We start from the raw sequence: 18,389 nt of genomic DNA, 5'->3' as shown, positions 1-18,389 counted from the left end.
CTACAGGAGATGCCCACGGGCTTTTCGACGGCTGGATGATGTCGTCGCGCAGCATTTCGTTGTCTTGTTCTCTTATAGCTTCACGTTCTCGCGTCTAAACTCGGTGATGGCTCTGGTGGAGTTGTAGAGCGCACTCTTCGGTGATTATGCGATGCTTTGCGACTGGTGTGCGTCGAATCCTCGATGACGTCGAAAAGCAGCCTTTGTATCGTCAGAACAGACTTCTGAGCTGTTGCTGCTCGATCATGAAGATACTTGGATTTATGTCGAAGTCTGGTTCGAGAACTACGGTCGTAGGGGTAGATGCGGCAGGATCCGAGAGGACATATGTATTACTGGTTTCCAGAATTTCCTCGATGTACGCGATCGTCGTGCCGTTGTTGATGTGCTTGAACTCCTGGCCGAAGTTTGTCAGCAACACTTTAGTTTTTCCTCGGTGTAGTCGAGCGATCCCTCTCGCGACGCAAATTTCACGGTCTAGCAATAGACGTTGGTCACCCTCGATGACGCGTTCTACGTCGGCAGGTGTTTTGGTGCCGACGGAAATGACAATGCTGGAGCTGGGCGGGATGCTGACTTGACTTTCAAGCACGCTTAAGGCGTGATGACTACGAGAACTCTCCGGCGGTATCGCACGATCTTCCGACAGCGTTATGGACTTCGACTTCAGGTCGATGATTGCGCCATGTTGGTTCACGAAGTCCATGCCGAGAAGGACGTCTCGAGAACACTGTTGGAGGATAACGAAGGTGGCAGGGTAAGTCCGGTTATGAACGGTAATTCTTGCCATGCAGATGCCATTCGGCGTGATGAGGTGTCCTCCAGTGAGGGCCTTCCCATGCAGTCTTAACTTTGTTCAACTGGGCGGCAATGGGCCCAACCATGGCGTAGTAATCGGCTCCTGTCTCTACTAAGGCGGTGACTATGTGGCCGTCAAGAAGCACGTCGAGGTCGGCAGTTCTTTGCCTTGCGTTACAGTTAGGTCTTGGCGTCGGATTATGGCTGTGTCTCGTTGACCTGTAGCTGGTACGTGGCGTCGGCAAGTCGTCTTTTGTAGGCGTATTCTTTGCTTCCAGACTTCGTCGGGACGGCGGCGTGTCGTTATGTGGTCAAGGTAGTTTCTTCGGAGTGTTCGACGGCGGCGGAGGATCTTCGTCAGTTCGACGAGCAGCAACCGCATCTCCATCGGTTGCTGCTCTTACTTTTCCGGATATGGGCTCGCAGACCGGCCCCAGGCTGGGCCAGTGTAGGTCGGCGCTGCAGCGACAAGTAGCGGCCTGGTGACGGCGAACGGGATGGTCGTCGAGGGCTCCACTGAGTGGTGGCGAGGTAGTCGGCGATATCGCGAGGTCGTTCGCCAAGCTCTGGTCAGGGCGCGTTAACGGCGAAGCCTCCCAGTCCCCTCTCCTGGTATGGGCATCGGCGGTATACATGGCCGGCTTCTCCACAGCGACAGCAGAGCGGGCGGTTCTCGGGGGCTCGCCAAATGTCCGTCTTCCTCGCGTAGATACGCTGGGCGACGGGTGGGCGTGCTGGCGGCGGCGGCGACGGACGACGGAATTGCGGCGTTGCAGGGCCCTGGCGCGGTCGTGGAGGGGAACCTTGACGGCATGCGACGGCGGCGTATGTCATCGCGCCTGTCTGTGGCTGTGGTAATTGTGGTTGCACCTCAGGAACTCCAAGTGATCGCTGCACCTCTTCATTCATGATGTCGGTGATCGAGGCCACTTGAGGCTGCGATGAAGGCAAGACTTTGCACAGTTCTTCGCGCACAATGGCCCTGATGGTCTCGCGCAGATCGTCCCTGGCCAGTGATTGAATTCCTGCGTAAATGGTAGAGTTCGTACGGCGATTGAATTGCCGGTTCCGCATTTCGAGTGTCTTCTTGTTGCCGGTGGCCTCGCGAAGGAACTCTTCTACGGACTTCGGTGGGCTTCGTATCATTACACCGAAGAGATATTCCTTCGCACCACGCATGAGTAGGCGGACTTTCTTCTCCTCGGGCATATCCGGGTCGGCGTGGCAGACCAATGGCTCATTTCTTCCGTAAAGATCGCAAAGTTCTGTTTAGGTAGCTGCACTGGGGCGTCCAACATTGCTTCGGACTTTTCCTTGCGCACGACGCTCGTAAATGTGCCCAGGAAGCTCTACGGAACAGCTCCCATGTTGTTATGGTCGATTCCCGGTTCTCAAACCACATTCTGGCAGCGTCTTCTAAGGCGAAGTATACATGCCGCAGCTTGTCGTCGGAGCCCCAGTTGTTAAAAGTCGCGATTCGTTCGTAGGTCTCCAGCGAGGATTCCGCTTCTTGAGTAGCTGCTCCATGGAAGGTCGATGGGTCCCGAGGTCGTTGCAGGATAACGGAGGACGCTAGGGCAGCCATTGGGGTTGTCTTGGCCACGATCTTCTTTGTCGTCTCAGGTAGAAGTCTGTGCTCTTGGGGCAGTCCTTGCAGTCGGCGGCTAGCACGCTGGTCTTGAGTGATGTTGGTTTTGTCCTCGGGCTTCGGGCTTGGGTCACGGCTTTGTGGGGGCGTGCGGCACATGAACTCAAAGCACTTCCACTAGATGGCACGTGGTAGTGACGCTGAAGAAAGCAGCCAAACTGAGAAAGACGAAACTAGCGCTTTATTGCGTGAACTAGTGCCCTCAAACACGAACTACACTCAAAAAACGGCGACAGTGGCGAACACAGTCGGCGATCGTCGAAAATCTGATCAGCGGGTCAAGCGTGTCGGCTTTTATACATCAGTCGTCGAATGTTCCAGAGTAATCGCGGGGACCCGCGTGCCTTCCACAAAGTTCTACATTAGTCGCGTCGCCCACACATGCGATGAGATTACACAAGATTCGGCCACAGAGAGCGGATGGAAGCATCGATAACAATCAAAAAACTTCCGACACATACAGACGCGTCCTGCGCTGTGCGATAACATTTGTTAAGCGGCGAAACGTGTCGCACGATAAAGACAAACAAGTAAACGTGTCAATATCAGTACGCGCTACCCATAATGTAGGATCGTAGGCCCAGGGCAGGTGCACTTGCCGTAGGGTTTTTCAACTTTCTGCTCAGCCTCGCACGCCGCTTATGGTTAGCCTCTTTTGTGGAAATAAATGTTACTATTTTATCATTATTGCTATTAGACATTATAGTTTCTTCACTGCAACTTATAGCAATCACCCAGATTTCTTAAGCTAGTCATGCATTTAACCTGCATTAGATCAACATTGTTACGACATGCTTATGGGAGTCATTTCAAACTAGATTGCTCAGCCAGAGAACGTACAAATGAAAGTGTCAATGTTTATTCCAATTTGGTATTCTTAAACAGATTGTATTCGCTGAACTTTACCCCTGCTTGCATTTCCTGCAATTCTATGTTCAGAGCTGGAAATACTTATCTTTTATTCTTGCTGTCGAAAGGCTGCTTCAATGTCGATAGCGAGCTATAATTACTCATTTCCAAAGTGTTAAGCAATGACTCTATCTCGAAGCTTATCAATCCATTTTTGTTCCACGAACACAGTTAAGTTTTCCTTCTCCCTCTCATTGACAGCCATGTAAAAAAGTGTTCACTTTCATAAGTGTTAAACATTCTGGAGTTTGTCCTGAGCATTTCTCTGCGTCCTATAGTGTGCACGCATGTATCAAGTTCTGGTGTTGCAATCGCAGTGATGTGCGCATACTTTTATATTGCAACAAACAAATTTATTGAACTTTGTTTTCAAATCTACAATGTGGACATGCAGTAATGACCAATTTATTAAGGAAAAAAATTGCAGATTGCGTGTACGTGTTCGAATCTATGTGAAGTTTTTGTCAAGTGTTGTCAGGTGATCAATTAAATGCTGTTAAAGTAACTGCGATATATACAATTTGTCTTACTTTCAACAATCTAACATGTCATCTTTTGCAACGTTTGCTTATGCACTACACTGTTCATAAACCATGCCGAAATGCAAACGGGAGTTAGGTAGATGCAAGGTGCGAGACAAACACAGTGACGTTTGTTAAGCAAGGAATGGTGCGAGGTATATGCAGATGAATGAATGACGTGCTTATGTACTTATTTGCACTTATAATCTTATCTTGCAGGCTGCAAGGTCGGAGTATTAGGTGAGGGGGAATAAAAAAGTAGTTACAAAGGAAAGAAGGGCACATGAAGAAAAAAACCAACAAGAAAAGCAGCACCGATACAATGCACCCACTAGCCCAACGTGTTTTACTGGCACAACATTCTACAATACGTAGCAAACAATAACAGAAAGAATTACTCCCTATGCACTCTGTACAGATGCTAAACCAGTGAAGCTGAAATGTGGGCCCCGGTTTTTATCACTGGGTTAATTCCGACGGTTAAGTCAAGTCTCTGCATTATTGGTTGTCTGTGTTTCTTGTTTCTTATTGAGGTTACGCACACGTTTGGCTTGGGTTTATCACATTGTTTATTTGGAATTCCACACATCGCGCTTCACAAGATCATCATGGAAAGTGAAATGAGTGGTTTATTGTGTTAATCCAGCGGGTCCATCAAAGTCTTTCTTAATTATGTCACGCATTTGTGTTTTGTAATGCCTTAATCATAGTATTTATGACTTGTTTATGCACTATAGTTATCAAGTGATGTAATGGCGCAAAAGATGGTTTGGCAGATTTATCTGCTTGTTGGCACACAAAGCAGTTTCTAACAAGTTCCTCAACTTGCCTATCCATGTGAGGCCACCAGTAGATGCCTCTCAATCTGAGCTTGGTTTTCGTGATGCCTAAGTGACCTTCATGAGCAATAGACAGGAGTGTCTGACGCAAGGAAGCAGGAGGAACAATACGTTCACCTCGGAGAAGCAGATCATCCATGTAGGACAATGCGGACTGTACAGCAGCATAGCAGCCTCGTCACCAGTTTGTTGTATACCTTCGACGGCGCGGCCGGATGAAAGGTTTACGGCATGAGGCCTAAACGGCCGGGGCGCGCAGCGCCGCAAGAAAGAGCCGGTCTGCTTCAGTCGGGGACCAGACAAAGAATGAATGTTTATTTCTGAGGAGGCAATTTACAGGAGGCAACTTACAGCGCTTGGCGCTGAGTGGTGCCCTGATGTAAAGACCCTAAACCGAAACCAGAAGTTAACACAGGATACCACAAGTGACACACCGAGGATGCACATTTCATTTAAATAAATACAGGGACACATTTTTGAACCTATTGGGAAGTCAGAAATATACTGCTGCACGCGCGCTCTGATACGAGTGAGAAACGTCAGTATCGGTGTAACCAATCGCTCACCACACCTTTGCAGCGATATAATTATGACATCATAGTCTTGTCTTAACCTCATCCCACTCTGTGTTCCTTCCTTGCGATAATGCGTAGATGAATATATATTTTTTAAACGCATAAGCATGTCTATGTATACACAACAAGAGATTTCTCCGTCCATCATGTAAGACGAATAATGGCTCACACCCCCCTAAACAATGGCTCATAACCCTACACTAGGGTTTTTATGATCGGACAGTGAGTGTTTCGCCTTGGCATATACAGCTTCAATGTAAAAAGAATGAACACATTACTGCTGGAGGTGTACTAACATGAGGCGTACTAACAAATGAAAGGTTATTGAACATGCCGAGCAAATGCTGGTTGACAAGCAATAAATCGAAGTTACACAAAAGCAGAAGCAAAAACTGATGTGTCTCCGTCCAAATCCCAACAGCAAATGCATCAATCTCTGAGAGCGTAACAGATACCATGCTGACACAAGATTCTCCCAGTGTAATTGCATCTACAGCTTCCATAATTTCTCTAGGCAGCCGATCTCCACAGAATGCTAGCTTCTTTCTCGGCAATACGCTCTCCACATCTGAGCGCGCATTGTAGAGGAAGAAGCTAGCATTCTGTGCAGATCGGCGCCTAAAGAAATTATGGCAGCTGTAGATCTTAAAATGCTGGGAGAATCTTGTCAGCATGGCTTCCGTTAGAAATGGATGCATTTCCTGTCAGGAAACACACATTAAGTTTTGCTTCTGCTTTTTGTGTATGTTCGGTTTATTGCTTGTCAACCAGCATTTACTCGGTGTACATTAAACTTATGGTTGTTAGATTATCTCGGCTTTCTTGTTCGTCCTATATGTTCTCTGGTGCCGTTTGCAGCCAGGCTATTGTTTATTTTCTTAGACTGCAACAAGTTACGTTAATGGCCCTTATGATGCTTCTGTTTACCTTATATAATTTTTTATTTGTGCAATGTTGCAAGAGCGTACAGTGTGAAGCAGTAAGAACAGGGTACGCTATCTTCTAGTAAAAAGGTTTATTGTGAAAATACAGTAATTAGTACATGAATAAAGCCTGATGAATCTAGTGCTTGATGAAACCAAACATAAAAATGGGAAAGGGAGAAAATACACATAAATCTACAAGTCCAGGGAAATAAAAACATTGTGATCACCAAGCGCGCATGTGGTACCTTTCAAGGAACTCGTTTTTTCTTTTTTCAATGGCATGGAACTGGAAGAGTGTGCTTGTATAAGCAAGCTGTCAGTCTGTGTATTGGAATAAGAACAATCTTTCTTGAAAGGTGCTCGCATGCAGGATTGGCAATTTTAATAATTTCTGCCTCCACTTGAAATTTTTCTGTATTTTCTTTCTGTACCGCTTTCACTTATGTTTGGCTGCATCAAGCACCAATTTTTTCTAGCCTTCAAAGATGTTATTTTTGGATAATTTGTATAATTCACCATATTTTTACAATGAACCTTTGTTGAAAGTTAGTCCTCATCTATTTCTAGTATTAACCTGTTGATACTGCTTTATGCTATGCACCCTTGCAACATTGTGTGTGTGTGTGTGTGTGTGTTTGTGTGTGTGTGTGTGTGTGTGTGTGTGTGTGTGTGTGTGCGTGTGTGTGTGTGTGTGTGTGTGTGTGTTTGAAATCGTGCCCTTGGGCGGAGGTATCATTCTTCTCCTGTGCAGCCTCATGAATTCATTCACTATAGTGAAATTGAAATACGATGGACAAGAACAAAGAGAACACACAGAGCCCTTCTTTCTTGTCCGTTGTTCATCTGTTCCGCTTTAGTTAATAATGAATACACACCAACCCGTCCAGTTTTCAGTTCTTATGTTGGCCTTATAAGCCCGCTTGTGTCGTGGAATATCAGCATGGTTATGTGTCCTGTAATTTAATTCCTGGCCATGTGCTCGCAAGTCGCGCGTCAATCTCATGATTTTCCTGAAATCTCATGCGATGTGCAGGCCCAGATAGTTTCTGGTGAATTCATGCAGGTGCGGAGGGTGCTGTGCAGGGTGTACTTTGCACTACAAGTGCTGCTTTGATTGCTCTCAGTTCAGTTTTTCTAGGTGTAGGATGACATGGAATGGTACTCACTTATGTGGCATTTAATTTTATGTAGCGTCATACTACTGTTACTCTGCTATTGCCACATCAGTCTACTATATGTGCCTGATGTTTGCTTGCATCTTCATGATTAGCAACCTCCTCTTGGTGTTCGGCTGTTGCATATAGTCTCTTGGCCTAATTGTTTGCCCCCATATTGCACGGTAGGGGCCTGTTGTGTTTCAATTTCACGTGCTCCCGAGGTTCTTTCTGAAGGTAGGAATAGTCATCCTTGCATCTCATATGCTAGCTGGCAAAGTATCCGGGGACCAGGTTCTGAGCTCTTGAGGCAAAGAATTTGTGCTGCAGGCCGCAACTGTATTATGTCTAGGTGTTTGTTCGTTTGCTCTTTCTCACAGAGGTCTTCAAGCATGGTAAAGTCGGAAAGACTTGTTATTACTTGTTACTTGTATATGGCGCAAAGCACGCCATATACTCTGCTCATGCGACCCGGGAAACAAAGTTCACCACACCATAATCTGGGTACCAGGGCACACTGGCATAACAGGGAACCAAGAGGCGGATAGGATAGCTCGAGGGCATACCAACCGGGCGTCCGACACATCCAGCCTTGAGGAACCCGAGTCAGTACCCATGGGCTACTCAGATATACTAAATTATTATAAAGGGGCCAGACTGAAGTACCCACCCCCGGATAAGGATCTAAGCAGAGAGGATGCTGTTGCATGGCGTCAACTGCAGACGGGTACTTTCCCGAATCTAAACCTTCTGAATAAAATTTTCCCTACACAATATGAGGCTATGTGCCCATGGTGCGGAGAGAAGCCAGATCTGTACCACATATCATGGGCCTGTCAAAATATTGAGTCCCCAACTATCTATAAAATTAAAAACCCGAGTGCGGAACAGTGGGAGAGTATGCTTTCCAGCGTAAGCTTGAACGGCCAAAAGCGCCTAGTAGAGCGAGCTCGCGGGTTGGCCATACCCAGTGGAGCCTTGGACTAGGGCACCAACCCTGTGATTGCAGACAGAAGAATCCATCAGAAGATGGAAGACGCCGTCTGAAGTCGCGAAGATCTCTTTTCTAGAGCCCAATAAATGTTTTCCGATCCGATCCGATACCCGATGGCTGTATTCGATAAGTTCTCTTTTTTTGTGTGCTGCTGGTATTTCATACCGTATCATACCTTGGACACAAGCACAGCATCTGCGATTTTCCGTAGTATCCACTCGTCCACTCCCCACGATTCCAAGGTTATTCTTTTCACCAGCTGTAGAATTTGCGTCCAGGCATGGCATAATTGCTTCGTCCACGTGCTGGTTCTGCCGTCATGGTCTTACACTAGCTGAGGATTTGTGGATGTTGACTTGCCGGTATGTTTGTCCAGCTATGTGGAGCACAATGTGCAATCTGGGGTAGTTCTTGATTCTAGTCTTTTTTTCCGACGTCGATGTAAGCTGAGTTATCAGAAAGCGGGAGGCCATACTGGCCAAGAAAGTCTGAAGTATTGTCGAGAGCTTGTTGCATCATTCTTGATTTCTGTATAAGCTAGCTTTCCCATAGAGTGTAGTACACCATAAGCTGTAGTACTTCTTGCTGTATGCCTGTGTTGTTTGTGCGGGTGGGCCAAATGTACCTCCAACTCTCACTTCGAATTTCCTGTCTTTCAAAATGTTACTGTTTAACCTAAGTGCTCTACCAGAAATTTTTTTGCTCATCGTTCCTCTTTAATATTTGATTAGCATGAGGTACTGCAATTAAAAGCCTCTTAACTCTCTTCATTCTTTAATAAGCGGTATTACACAATTCCCTGCAATAAAGTTTCTGCTGCTTATAGCCCACTCATATCTGCCAGAAGGGACAACTCTTGAAAAAGGTTTTCTTTGTGCTATGTGTGCGACGTAATATGAGCATTCATGTCTTGACATTTATACATATGTAGAGCCAGCTTCCTGACAGAGTACTTGCTATACCTGATCATGCTTATTTGTGCAGTGCTGTTGAACAATATGTATTGGCGCAATCAATGATTACACACTCGAATTAAAACGAAAGATGGTTGTTTTACAATTGTGCCCTTTGCTTTCGATTGGTGTTAGATTTTGCATAAGCATGCCCCTCTATGCAATCGTATTTGGAAGTTTAACGGTTCAATAAAAGGTGATGAACTAAATCTAAGTGCAAGAGCTTTTTTTACCTATGACTCGCATCAAAATGCGACTTCCGTGGCTGGCAATTCGACCCCTCGCCTTGTGTTAGCAGCAGCATACTATAGCCACAGTGGCAGGTGGCTAAATTGAAGAACAGTTTTTTTGTCTTTCGATTTTTTTTCTCGCCTGTATGTTTCACCATTAGCCTTCGGCTATTGGTCAAAAGTTTTCGGACTGCACCCACTTCACCTGCGTGTCACGCGTCGTGACAAAAAGGCAAGAACTTACCGGGTGAAAGTGACGTGTACGCGTTAAAGATGCATTAATATGCCGAACAAAACTGAATTTTCTTCTGAGTAGCCACAGGCTGCCCCGTTCCGAAAGGAATAAAAAATGGCTGTCGCCGATCGCTCAGGTAATGGCTACTCGCACCTTACGGAGAGCATGGGTTAAATTGCGTATAATAAAAGTGTTTGCATGGCCGTGCAGCGTTTTCGAGATCTATCGGCACGTTTACAACCTCGTTCTGCCAACTCTTCATTGCTGAGGATCCGTTTTAGCGTCATTCTTAAGCTTGCGTTGCATGCCGGCGTGATTTTCGACCAGCCACCGTAAGCTAACTAAGTGAAAGCGGGCCAATCGCAGACGCCAGCACCACCCTCTTCATCCTGTTGTCGATTTTCAGTGCAGTGGCTCGGCCCCATTGAATCCCTGCCCACTTGAGCGTGCTCGTCGCATCTTGGTCAGCCAATTAGATAAGACAAGCTGCTCAGAGTAGGCAATGTTATTCGTTTCTCAAGCAAACAAAAGGGACCACCTATGAACGAGGTGATCGTTTGATTGGTCTGTTCAGACAACACTGTGGGTGACCGCCCGATGCTTGCATTGGCGGTGACGCAAGTTTGACGTCAGGAGATAGGAATAAAAACATATTGGAATAGTTTTACGTTATAGGGCCGATGGTTTCTTTATATGGTCACTAACATTACAAACATAAAAAGTATACCAAGGAATGCTGCAAGATTCATCTGCAACAAATATAAGCGCATTGATTCTGCCACAAATATGTTAACCAGCTGTGGCCTCGAAACACTTGCGATTAGAGTAAAAAAAGCACCTGAAATTTCTTTTTCAGGTACTTCACAACTGTTATAAAATTGACCCGTCGTTGTACATCCATTCATCAGAATCCAGCGTAACCTGGCACAAACATTCACATACAATGAAAGAGTGCACTTACCACAATGACACTTTCAAGCATTTTTTCCGCTTGCAGTCAGGGAATGGATTGGTAAGGTCCGTCGGTTACTAATGCGAATTCATTAACGCGTTTTACCTCATCAAGAGAAAATATCATGTGGTAATGCCGTAACGCTTTCAGCCCTAGAGACATTTCGCCATCATTGGAACCATGTTAGTGGCCGAGTGCTGACAACAGAGTGTTTTCAGGTTTGCTGTTACCTGCCTGTGTGCCGCTCCATTTCCTGTATAATTTCTGTTATGTTTTGATGTTGCTGACGTTGTGTTATCTGAGGTTATAAATGTGTGCTTTGCATATTATTTCTATTATAAGTGTGCATATGTTGTAAGCGTTAGAAGGGGGTTCATAGAATATCAACTCGGCATTCATTCCTAATTAACAATAAGGAAACTTATTGTGTATATATGTAGCTGCTATACCTTTGTCATGACTGTCACTACATTGGATTCCTGTTTCTGCTTCACCGTGTCGTGTTTATAGTGATTATATACTGATTATACCTGCATGTACAATCTGTACGCCCACCTGCTCTGGTCGCGGAAAGGACTGGCAGTATTGAAAAAAAAAATTTAGTGAAGACGTCACATTCGCAGCGGACGGACGCCGTTGCCCGCACCCAAAAAAATAGACTTTGGCCAGTTCGAAAATTCACTTGACCCACGCTCAATACCGACCTAGCCCACTCCCAAAAGTGACTTAGCCTACCCCCATAATTGTCTTCAACCAATTTGAAAATTAAGTTGAACCCCAATAAACAACTGACTTGGCCCAAACGCAAAAGTTCAGTTGCCCACCCTCAAAATTAACTTTGCTCACTTCGATCACATGACGAAGTGAAAAGTATCGCACGGAAGAGTCACACTGCTTTCGCATTCATTGCACGTAAATAGACTTAAGTGCCTATGTAAGTTTTCCTAATACAGGCTCCGCTCTATTGGTTAGTTGTCTGCTGTTTCCTCTTGCTGACAGAAGCCCTCTACGTCTCGCAACAACAGAGACTTGCGCGGACTCACACGGGCCGGCAAGTCCTACAAACCTTGGGATTCCCAGCTATAAAAACACGAACCCAAGAAACCTGCTTGATACCTCGTCACGTCCAGGACAGGTTTCACGTTGCCGCGATACCAAGCAACATGGACCCTAACCTACACTCCTGCAGGAGGAGACCAAAGACCCAGTACATGGAGAAAGCATTCAGGTTCAATACCTCGGCCCGTTTTACAGACGCGGCCATGTATGGGACGAACAACAAGGGCGCAGTGGCAATGGCATGCGACCACCGAGGCCACGTGAGCCCCGCTGCATCGACCCGTCCCTGCACGATTACGGAAGCCGAAGAGCTGGTCATCGCGTTAGCCATCCGCGAGGGCATACACGCAAACCAACCACTGACGATCCTCACGTATTCCCAGCAGCCCTGCCGCAACTTCCTACAGGGAAGAATTGGATGACCTGCTGCACAAGTCCTAGCCCAAATACTCAAGGAGGACCCTAAGGACTTCACCACCCAAGCCATCATCTGGGTACCGGGCCACACTGACATCACAGGCAACTTGCAGGCCGACAGAGCAGCTCGAGTATTCGTACATAACCGAGCACTCATCACGCCGGCTGTAGAAGACCCGGACCCTGTCGACCTCGAGTACTCAGCCATCGTAAACTTCCACAGAGGGCGTCGCTAGCGATATTCACCACCCCATCGAAATCCAAAGAGGAAAAAGATGCCGCTGCCTGACGTAGGCACCAGACAGGCACTTACACGAAACTATACACTTTACATCAGATACACCCCACAGCCTACAGGAACGAATGTCCGTGGTGCGGGGCCACACCAATCCTATGCGTCGTTATGTGGTAGTGCACGCTACACAATATAGGACATCCCGACACGAACACCACGAGGGAGCAATGGGAGGCACTGCTGTCCAGCTCTGCCCTCGACGACCAGCTCTAGCTGATAAAGAGAGCTGAGAAGATGGCAAGAGCCAGCGGAGCCCTGAACTAGGGACCCCGATCATTAGCGGGCGTTCTGATTATTCTTTTAATAAAGTTTATCTATCTATCTAACCTCTACTCGTAGGGTTTATTCGTTGCCCTCACATCTTTCATTAGATTATCTTGTTTTACATTGTGTATATACAAGTGTTCATTTTCCGACTAAATATTTCCTTTGTTGAGAAGCGCTACTCCCCTGTGTCTCTAAAGTGCGTTTGATATTGCACCATGCCCCAAGTAAGAATCAAACGCTTACGCGCAATTTTCGAGCGACAGCGAGCAACTGCGACACGCTTGCCCATCGTGAAAACCGATCAGTCTCCGTCACTTACTGCGACGAAAGCTCTGGGGCACCTAGAAATTTTGATTGTTGCTCTGAGGTAAGCTAACTATCAGCCGCCTCATCCATGGCTAACACCATTAACAAAAGTTACTGTACAGGCTAAACGTAACACTGCGAGCAAAAAAGAATTGCGGGGAGGGGTGGGGGTGGGGTGTTACGTGAAAAAACGACTATCTGAATATGAGGCACGTCGTAACGGGGGACTCAGAAAATTTGGACCACCTGGGGTTCTTTCACGTGCACCTAAACCTAAGTACTGGGGTGTTTTCGCGTTATGCCTCATCTAAATGGGGCTGCAGTGACCGGGATTCGACCCCGCGACCTAGTGTTTAGTAGCCCAACACGATACTCACTAAGCAACACGGCTGGTGAATGTGAACCCCTGATAGGAGACATTTTAAACATGTTGGTGCTTAACGAATACGGGAGGTCAATTCGTTTCTGTTGGGTCCCAAGCCATGTTGGGATACCAGGTAACGAAGTCGCTGATAGATGTGCATTGATGGCAGCACACAAAGATATTACAAACACGAAACTCCCATATAATGATAGCATCCGTGCAATTAGAAACGCCTTCACGGTAAAATGGCAACGCGAATGGGACCGTTGTGCCGACAACAAGCTACATCTCACGAAACCCATAGTTGGCGAGTGGAAGTCATGCTATCATCAGGAGCGGTTCATCGAAGTAGTTTTATACCGACTACGCATTGGGCACACACAAGTCACGCACAATAACTTTCTTACGAAAAAGACACACCAACATGCGAGAAATGTCAACAGCCACTAACAGTTATGCACATATTACTCACATTTGCGCAGACTGAAACACACAGACGAACACTTTTGCACAAATTATATCAACTACACATACCTTTACACCCCGCTCTAATTTTAGGTGATGATCCGCTAGTCCCATTATGTGACGTCCGTAAATTTCTACACGACACTGGATTTTTACATAAAATATAGATTAACAAAGCCTTTTCCTTCATAAACTTGAATTTAAAACACCTCGTGTTTGGCGCAGCATAGCCTCAGCCGCTTTTGCGCCATTAAACGCCATTTAACTAACTAACTAACGGCTGGTTAAACGTAAGTCTCTGACAAAAAAAACTGAAATGTTGTTCGAAGGTTATTTAATACAATGTATGACACAATAAAAGAACCATATGAAAGCCAATGAAATATCATTCGCTATTTTCAATTTTTTAGGGTTCGCAACTGTGTTCAAAGGGGCAATATTGACAATTCGTTGTACAGTGGCGTTCAATATGAGCTGCAGCGCAGTTGCCATGCTCGAAGGGACTCCCAAGACTGAAATGTGGCGCCGGCGTACAAGAAATTAGAGAATTATCATTTTTTAATAACTGATAATCGCTAACACATTTTTTTGTATGTCTGCGCCCCCAAGCCGTCGTGGGATCCCAATTGATCAGCGTCACCGTCTCGCAGCTCATATTGAATGCCACTGTACCTTACACTGCGATACCGCGTGCATGTGGTTGACTCCTTACAAGAAGTTATGTTAGCCCAGCTGTCATCCTCTTCGGCATAAACAACTTACGTGAGCGTGCTGCCCGCCAGGAACTTTCCGAACCACTTTCCACGCGTCTCCCGAGGCCAGATAACGCGCATTGTCTGCGTGCAAGAAAGGGAAACTAATTCACCACGATCATTATCAGCCTATTTTGATGTCCACTGCCGCACGAAGGCCTCTTCCTGCGATCTCCAATTACTCCTGTCCTGCGCCAACTAATTCCAAATTGCGCCTGAAAATTTGCCTATTTCATCGCCCCACTTAGTTTTCTGCCATCCTCGACTAGGCATCCCTTCTGTTGGCACCCATTCTTTAACTCTAATGGTCCGCCGGTTATCCGAACTACACATTACATGGTGTGCCCCTCCATCTTTTTCTCTTAATGTCAATTAAACACTGGCTATCCCCGTTTGCTCTCTGATCCAAACCGCTCTCTTCCTGCCTCTTAACGTTACGCATAAGGTTTTTTGTCCCATCGTTCTTTGTGCGGTCCTTAACTTGTTTTGGAGCTTCTTTGCCAACCTCCAAGTTTCTCTCCCATATGTTAGCACCGGTGGAATGCCGTGATTGTACGCCTTTATTTTCAATGGTAGATCAAGATCAAGATTCAGTCAAGATCTGGCAATGCCGGACGTATGCCATCCAACCCATTTTTATTGCTCTGTAAATCATGATTAGGGACTCCTGTGTGTAATTGACTAAGGCAAACGTACTCCTTCACAGACTCTGGAGGCTGACTGGTGATCCTGAACTGTTGTTTCCTTGCCCGGCTACTTATTGTTATCTTTGTCTTCTGCATAATAATCTTCAACCCCGCTCTTACCCTCTCTCGGTTAAGGTCCTCAATCATTTGTTGTAATTCGTCTCCAATGTTTGTGAACAGGACAATTTCATCTGAAAACGGAAGATTTCTGATATATTCCTCGTTGAGCCTCACTCCTAAGCCTTCCCAGTTTAATAGATGGAGTGCTCCTACCAAGCATGCAGTGGATAGCGTTGGAGACGTGTCTTTTTGCTTGACCCCTTCCCTGATAGGTAACTTTCTACTTTTCTTGTGGAGAATCAAAGTAGCTGTGAGATCTTTGTAGACATTTTCCGAGATATTTAAGTAAGCCTCCTGTACTCCTTGATTACGTAATGTACCTGTGACTGTTGGTATCTCTACTGAATCAAATGTAATTTTCATATTCTATGAAACCCATACAAAGAGGTCGATTGTACTCTGCAGATTTCTCAGCTACCTGAATGATGACATGGATGTAATTCCTTGTAGAATAGCCCTTCCTGAAGCCAGCCTGTTCCCTTGGTTCACTGAACTCGAATGTTGCCCTTATTCTATAAGTAAATGTCTCGGTGAATATTTTATACAGTACTGATGCAATTTAATGGGCCTATAATTTTTCAATTGTGCAACGTCTCCGTTCTTGTGGATTAGTAAAATGTTGGCATTCTTCCAGTTTTCTGGTACGCTTGAATGGTGAGTCATTGCGCATAAACAGCCGCAAGCATTTCAAGCATGACATCTCCGCCATGTTTGATTAGATCGGCTTTTATTCCACCTTCTCCTCCCGCTTTTGCCCGGGTCATGTCTTGCAAGGCCCTTTCAACTTCATCGCTAGTTATAGAATGAGTCTCTGCAACCTGTTCATTACTACTTCGAATTAAGGTAGCATGGCTGCTCTGGGTACCGCACAGGTCAGTATAGAATTCTCCCGCTGCTTTTACTATACCTTCGAGATTGTTGATGATATTGCCCTGCTTATCTTTCAGTAGATCGTACTTCCTACCTATACTTAAGAAACCGCGAAAGTCGCTTGGAACGCCTGTTAAACTATGAATTATGCTAGCGCATTTAGAAAAAGCAAATCTTGCAGGAAGAAAGCGCTATGTGGAATCAGCTCTGGCTCTTCGTGTATTGTATGCGCTGTACAGTGAAATATGTCGTAACTATAAGCCCGAAAATCTACGCTTTTCTTTAAACAACTGGTCAGACTTGTCATTCTACATTTGTAACTTGTAACTTGTCATTCTACATTTGCTGTCATGTTCTTCTGTAACTGAGTGCGACTAAACAATAAGAGTTTTAGGTCAAATATTATGGATAGAAATGTAACTTACGACTTTCACATTCGTTCTTTTTTCACATTAATTTTTTTCGCGTTTTTCACATTAGCGCTTTTTTCTCACTTTTATTCGGTAATGACATAAACACTGCAATGTATATATACTTTCACCACTGCCTTAAATACGGCAATGTATTTTTAGTGCTCTTGTATTGCAGTGTTCAGGAGGTAAATTGGTGTTTTCCGACGCAGGGGAACTTCTTCTGTATTTACCTTTTACCCTGTTTACGCATACAGCACGTCCCAGCTAACTTTAGCCGGAGTTTCAAAATATGCGAATACCACGTATATGGACAGAACCAAGGTAATGTTGTTTGCCGTCCCTTGTAGATGATCCAATTAATTTCTTTCATTCCGCCTAATTCAATAATTAGTCTTAGCTAATTAAGTTCTCAAATAATATTGCGGCATGAAAAGTGGCAATCAGAAAATTGTTCTTCCGCTGCTTTTACTTTATCTTCGAAATTGCTTACAATATTACCCTGCTTACCTCTCAGTGCATACATCATGGCTTATCCTACGCCAAGTTTTCTTGTCACTGATGTCATGCTGCGCCCATTTTTTACTGTTTACAAATTTAATTTCGAGTATCCCTTATCTTTTGCTTGGTGATCAGTTTTGACAGTTCCCCCATTATGTATGGTTTCTTCATTTGGAAACTTTCATGCTTTGTAGTTTCTTTACTAAGTGCTTTCTTTCTTGGGAGAGCTTACTAGTCGCATTGGTGCCTTACCTCGAACTTCTATTGGTGCTTCTGAAATCAGCCAAGTTACGGTTTCATTCATTACCTCTATGTCATCTTCATCTCTCTGCTCTAAAGCTGCCTGTATTTTTTTTTTGCAGCATACCAGCTTGGTCAGCTTTTACCCTTACTACGTTTAGGTTGGCCTGTTTATTCTTGATTACTTTTACTCTTTCTCTTTTCATGTTGTGGGAAAATCCTATAACTCTCTAATCTATGATCACGTTGATTTACCCTACTTGACACTTCTACATGCCCCACTATGCTGGTACCAGCTGAGAGCAGGAAATCTATTTCTTGTTTTTTCCATTAGGGCTTTTCCATGTCCACTTTCTTTCGCTACTGTTCCTGAAGAAGGTATTCATTATTCAGAGCTTATTACTTTCCACGAGTTCTACCAACATCTCTCCTCTATTCTTCCTAGAATCGATGCCGCTGTTGCCAATTTCTTTTTGACCAACCTGCTCTTTCCTCACTTTTGGACTGAAGTTGTCCATTACTACAGTGTACTGAGTTCGTACTTTTCTTATCGCTAATTGAGCATTTTCATAAGACTTCAATTTCTTCATTGTCGTGACTCGAGGTTGGGGCGTAGGGTTCTCCTACCTTTATTCTATTCCTCTTATTCAGTTTTGTTACGACTTCTGCTACCCTCTCATGAATGCTGTAGAGTTCGTCAATGCTGCTCGCTGTGCCCTTATGGATTTGGAGTCCTACCCTGTAATGCTTATCTGGGAGTCCTCTCTAGCTGAAGCCGTGACCGTTAGTCGGCACTATATAGGCCTCAACAGTTCTTCTAACGTCACTGAGGCCAATAATATCCCACGAAATGCCTGATAATTCCTCCGAGTTCTGCTAAGTAGCTTCACTCGAGAGGTTTGG

General features: G+C 45.2%; 1 protein-coding gene across 1 annotated transcript in view; it reads right to left on the bottom strand.

Moving 5' to 3' along the window:
- Positions 1–18,389, bottom strand: part of LOC135905197 (uncharacterized) — a 285,140-nt gene that overhangs the window by 103,472 nt on the left and 163,279 nt on the right. Inside the window, exon 14 of the mRNA XM_065436218.1 lies at positions 14,670–14,743. Coding sequence (XP_065292290.1) covers positions 14,670–14,743 — 74 coding nt within the window. The remainder of the gene's footprint in view (positions 1–14,669; positions 14,744–18,389) is intronic.

Source organism: Dermacentor albipictus, chromosome 3, assembly GCF_038994185.2.
Source record: "Dermacentor albipictus isolate Rhodes 1998 colony chromosome 3, USDA_Dalb.pri_finalv2, whole genome shotgun sequence".
NCBI lineage: Eukaryota > Metazoa > Arthropoda > Arachnida > Ixodida > Ixodidae > Dermacentor > Dermacentor albipictus.
Note: the sequence above shows the minus strand (reverse complement) of the source record. Positions and strands in the feature narration are given on the sequence as shown.